The following is a 6,054-nucleotide window of genomic DNA, read 5'->3' on the forward strand; positions in this document are numbered from 1 at the left end:
TAGCTGCCCTCATCCTTAAAATGGGGGCAATAGAAATGTGCTCATTAAGACCTGGGAGTCTGTTGGCTTCAAGCAATAACTGCCAATAAAGTTCCCTAACTTCTGTCCTATTCTCCCAAGATCCCCCCCCCCCAATGTCCTGATGCACCATTTCTATTAGCTCACTGACCCAGGTAGGTAATAATCTCGCACAGTCATTTGACTTTCAGTGAAATGTGCTTTCAGTGAATAGTCCTAGACCTATATATATATATATATATATATATATATATATATATATATATATATATATATATATATATATATATATACATACATATAATCATTTAAACATTTTAGTGCCAGTTCTGTAACAGTAGATGGTAGAGACATACAATTTTTTTTACGAAAATGTGAAAAATTCAACAAATGTAAATAAATAAATAAATAAATAAAAGAATAACCCTTGTTAAAATTACCCACCACAATTCACAGATAAAAATGGTCATAAACTATAGTGTTTCATAGCAACCATTTGTTGTGTCACACTGTTGAATACCACAGGTAGGATGATGTGTTAGTGTGTTAGTATACAGTACAACTAGTTACCTTTAAAGTTGCCCAGGTATTCTTTAACACTAACCATATGTATTTATAGAACCACCTTTTAAAGGAATGTCAGTGCCCAGCCATTGTAAAAGAACCATTGCACCTCACATCAGATGGAGTTCAAAACTCAACTTCAGGTCCGACTCTAAACCGGTCACAAGTGGTGTCCCACAAGGCTCAGTCCTGGGACTCCTACTGTTCAGCATATACTTCTCAGTAGTACAGGCAAACACAGGAGGACTATGGCTAACCAAGTTCGCCGATGTCTGCAAACTGGGAGCCATAACTGACTCTCCGGCTGACACGGACATTCTCCAAAAGGGCCTTACTGAGACGGACACCTGGTGTCAAAGTCATGGTCTCAAGCTAAATGCCAAAAAATGCATAGTCATCCCATTTGGGAAAAACAAAACACCCATGAATTACCACATAGGTGGCAGCCCCCTTAATACAGAAGAGGTAATAAGAGATCTGGGGACCCAGGTAGATAATAATCTCTCCTTTGGCAATCATATTGCCAAAGTAGTTAGGAAATCCTTCTAATTAGCCCATCTAATTACTAAAGGTTCACATCTAGAAATAAAGAGGTTATAGTGCCCCTCTACTCGTCACTCATCAGACCCATCATAGAGTACAATGCCCCGTTTGGGATGTACCTCACAAGACACTTCCAACAGCTGAAAGACCACAAAACTACCTCACCAAGAGGATTACTGGTCTCAAACATATGTCCTATGCAGCCTGACTGGAAAAACTCCAGCTGTACTCAGTGGCATATTGCTTACTCAGAGGTGATCTCTGCCTGACTTACAAAGCCATGTCCAACTCAAAATTGATGGACATGCTTCACCTAAAGAAATCCAAGTCACTGCGAGCCACTCGCTCTAGTGAGCTAAACCTCGCTACAACAATAAATAGACCATGCTGGAGGGACAGATTCCTGTCACAGAGACTCTCCATGCTTTGGAACAAAATTCCTAACTACATCAGGCAGAGCCCCTCACTAACACCCTTCAAGAGAAACCTTGACGAGTGGATGGGTAACAGAAAATACACCCCTGGAATCACTTCATTGGCTCTTCTTGACAGAAGCTCAGTTAATTAATCAATGGGGCGCGAAAGCTGACACACTCTGGCTAGGCTTATAAATGCCCTCGGGCATATAGCCTAGTACCTACCTATGAACTTATGAACTTAAAACAGCATCTGCAGTCAGTCTTGAGTTCCAGTCATGGTGTGATGAAGAGAAACTAATGCACACTGTGTTCTGTTAATTCTGTGACTAAAAACTGACAATTTATTATTAATCTTAAAATGAATTCTGCTGGTGTTTTACTCTATACCTCATGCTACGACTTGTTCGGTCTTTAGTTCAAAGTACCCTCTGCATCTTGAAAGTACAAAGCATGCTAAAAAACACTGCAAGTGCCAAAGAATCAGGTATGCGTGATCTCTGTGACTATCTTGTCTTACCCAAATAGTCATTTCATCCAGTTTGTTTTTGCCCTTCCTGACAGTTCCCCTCAATTAAATCCTCATCATTTCCACTTTTCTGCAACCACTCTCCCTTTTTACATTAGTCGAAAATATAAATAATTTGTATAACATGGGGACATTCCTAAATTTTCTACAGTTCTACCATTTGCCATAGAAAAAAATAACTTTCCAGTGACTGCGTTGTGAGAATCTCAAGCCAGAAATAATTGAGAAAAAATATATAGAAATGGGAAGAGTTCAAGAGGAATTTCCCCTGTCCACTTCCACTAATCCCGACATTTAGTTGGTTTTCGTGCACATTACTGCGTATTTCGGGTTATAATTCAGCGTGCACTGTCCTGGTTAAGGCTTGTCCTGATGTTAGATTACCCTCTGGACGACAGTAGCGGCTGCATACAGCTCACAGGTAACTGCTTGGTGCAACGTATTTATCATTGCATAGAACCTCGAAGCCCATTCTGACCACTTGACGCTTCTGTTTTTTGAACAAATGTCTTTTAAAAGTCTGAATTACAGCGTACAGTCTGGCAACACAAATCTTCAGCGCTGCAACTGACCTGGAAAGGAAAGAAAGCTCTGTGGAATTCATAGCATGACATGTCGGATTTATTTTATAAAATGGTCACTTACTACACAATTACACAACGTCCATGGGACGTGCCAGACGAGACAGAAAACACATGCCTGAACATTTTTTTTGTGTTACATTTGCAGACACTATCTATCCGTCCTAACTCCGGGAAATAAGTTATTCGGTTATGACTTTAGGCAACCCAGTGTGTAAGAGGGGTTACTGGACACGTTCCAAAGAAACCAACACTTGCATCTTTGAACAACATAAATAGCGTTGAGACTTCCAAACGTTTATGCAATACATTCTGCAAGTCTTTCAGATAAAATCCTATATTTTAATAGCATTACTTTATGTTAAATGTGGGTTAGTACGCAAAATGCATTACAGTGAGTTTTCAATATAAACTCGTGCAAATAGAAAAAACATAATGCTTTTAGCTGTATTTATATAAATGTATTAAAGATTTCCGGTAATCCCTTTACGTTTTATAAAGTAACTCAGCAGTGAGTTTTAATTCTCAGAGTGCTGATCTCCTGTTCTATTGATCCAGTAACGCATGTACAGATCTCTCCTCACTTTGTTAAATCAATTTATTTGCACCTTTAGGAATTCTGTGACAAGCTGCTAAAAATAATCGTCTCTGCAAAAACATTTTACAGTAAAATCCTGACTATGCATAAAATTGCTGCTGCACTTTAAACATGAAATGTATTCGTAAACCTCCACATGGACAGTTTTCTTTTCAGTGTAGCAAGTGCATATTCTGAATGGCTGTGTAGGGGACTGAACCCTGGAGCATTGTGCTTTGGTGGATCTAGGCAGGCAAAGGCGATATTGCTTTATTGAGTATTGGCTTTGCTAGAAATCACCGGCTTGGGTACTTTAGGAGAAATCAGAAAATGGTGAGCTCTTTGTCGGAATTTCATGTCTTTTATGCTGTAGATGATCACATTCCAACAACTGTTTGTTGTTAGAATCCAAAAGGAAAAAAAGGAAAAATCACACCACTGGTACCCCAAGACATTCCCAACCACCAGCACCGCAACAGGGGTGAACGACACGGTAAAGGCAAGTGTCAAGGTGCCAATCGTTTTAGCTGCTTTAATATCGGAAAAAGAAGGTCTCGTGATTTTTCCCTGAGTGTCTACCACGGCCAACAACTTTCGCCTGTTTGAGTGTTGTCTAATAGTTGTCAATGACAAAATATTGATTACTACAGTCCCCCCAAGAAGAGTAAAGTCAAAAGCTGGAAAAAGTATCAGGATATTCCATGCATTAGGTGGCGAGCCAGCCAGCAGAGCATAATTACACATCCTACTGCACAAGTTGTATTCCAGAATAATATCTCCACTGAAAATCATTGGGGACATTGCCAGAAAAAAGCTAGTGAGCCAAGACATGATTATAAGAAAGACTGTCCGTCCTTTAGTAATAACCACCTCCTTGTGCAAAGGTTTGAGGACTGCGATGCTTCGCTCAACGGTCAGAAGGGATATAGTGGTAATTGAGACCAACGTGCAACCAGCAAATATGGGACCAATTACATAGCAAGAAAAGCCCCAAGACACATATTCTGCCCGAGTCCTGTTTTCTGTTGAAAAGTCATTCAAAAGGAGCGAGATTTCCACATACACAGAAAAGGGTACCACGAACAAGCCCACGGCAAGGTCAGCCACAGCCAAAGACGTTTTTAGGTAACCTTGTGGGGTACGAAAATGCTTCGTCCCCAAGAAAACCACAAGAGCCACTGAGTTTCCAAACAAAATTGCCACAACCAAAAGTATCATAAAAACGATGGTAAGGATCCTGTGAAAAGTTGTACAGCAGCAAACGCTGCAGAGTGTCTGGTTGGAGCCCTCGAACATCTTACAGCCTTGTTTCTTAAATCTGTGCTTTTCTTGGAACTTCAAGACAGCTGGGGGAAATGAGCAATGACCGCTACGCTGGCTAACAAACTGCAAGTGGTTACTTACTGATAAGCGAGAATCTCCTTGCTACATCGACAGTCCTGAACTAGTCAACAAAAGGGTACAGCTACTGGTTTGATTCTTTGCAGTTCATTGCCGAGGATCCTCACTTTGATTATCATCCATGATTTGCCTAATATTGGAGTTTTTCAGGGTTTTTAAAACCTTAACAGCTCTGTGGTCCTTTTTTGTTCTCTCCCTGCTGGGAAATATTGTGATGCATCCACTTCTCCTCCCACGTTTTCCTGTCTCTAGATTTCTAACAAGGAGTTATCTTGCACACTCAATGAAATCCGGAACCTTTTGTGATAAAGTTTCAGAGAGCACTAATGACTTGTGCTGAGTGCTACAAGCAATGCAGCGGGGATACATTGTGCACAATGAGTGCACGTGGATACATTCTCTTGAATACATCTTCGTATCACATGCAATGCAGTCTGCTCACGTGCAGGGCCATTGCATGTATGCCAGGAAATTACAGACCAGACATGTTTTCTTTTCATGCATATGTAGGCATGCGCACTTTTAGTAGGTTTGCCACCTTTTCAAATACCCAAAGTGGGGCATTTCGTCTACAAACGTGCGATTTTGCAGGGCAAACCACAACCATGGGCAGTACAAAGATCGGGGCTTCACTTTTTGTCAAAATCTTATTCTTGTAGCATTTGAGCAGCTTATGCTGTTTCATATAACTTGAAGGTGTTTCAGATACAAAAAATAATAGTTTTATATATATATATATATATATATATATATATTTTTTTAACGTCTCAGTACATTTGTCATTTTCGCAGGACGCAACTGCCCAAATAGGGATTGTCCTGCACAAAGTGGTAACCCTAACCTTTAGTCATATAATTCTGTGGTTACAAAGCCACCACCATTAGTGGTGCGTTTTCTTTTGTAGCTCTAACTATGTCGTGTTCATACATAAAAAACAACAGCATTTTGCACTTCAGCACCATGTGTTGTTTATTAACATCCATTGTTATTGTTACTGCGGTGGTGGTACTGCGATAGCATTGTCGCCTCCTAGTAAGACGTTGTCCTGTTCGATTCTCAGCTAGAGCGTCTTCTCTGTGGAGACATGCGTAAATGGGCGTTCCGTCGTTGAAGGCTGTGCGTCAGAGCTGGTAACTCGGCATTTAAAAATCTATTGTCAATCATTAGTGGACCGGAGTTCCGCTGTGGCGACCCCTAACCGGGAAAAGCCGAAAGACACACCAACATTATTGTCCACAACGAGGTAAGTGCAGCACGAATAACTTTGTGACAGGAATAAAATTATTGCAACAGAACTAATAGGAAAGCAAGTAAGCAATTAAGGCAACGTTTTAAGGGCATTCTTATATTTAGGGTTTGCACCACAGACATCCTGTACAGATGCCTGACTCTGTAAGCAAAGTCTCCGGCATAACGTGTAGCCTG

At 40.6% G+C, this 6,054-nt stretch overlaps 1 protein-coding gene across 1 annotated transcript; it reads right to left on the reverse strand.

Moving 5' to 3' along the window:
- Window positions 1-2,669: 2,669 nt before the first annotated feature.
- LOC122797148 (beta-1 adrenergic receptor-like) lies at window positions 2,670-5,013 on the reverse strand. Its single transcript, XM_044065953.1, has one exon. The coding sequence runs from the start codon at window positions 4,522-4,524 to the stop codon at window positions 3,499-3,501; it is 1,026 nt and encodes a 341-aa protein (XP_043921888.1). The 5' UTR covers window positions 4,525-5,013; the 3' UTR covers window positions 2,670-3,498.
- Window positions 5,014-6,054: the final 1,041 nt, after the last annotated feature.

Source organism: Protopterus annectens, chromosome 3.part0 (assembly GCF_019279795.1).
Source record: "Protopterus annectens isolate FY-2018-M chromosome 3.part0, PAN1.0, whole genome shotgun sequence".
Taxonomy (NCBI): domain Eukaryota; kingdom Metazoa; phylum Chordata; order Ceratodontiformes; family Protopteridae; genus Protopterus; species Protopterus annectens.

Bases quoted from the DNA above. Each gene is read 5' to 3' on its own strand.
- LOC122797148 (XM_044065953.1), bottom strand. From the start codon at position 4,524: ATGTTCGAGGGCTCCAACCAGACACTCTGCAGCGTTTGCTGCTGTACA.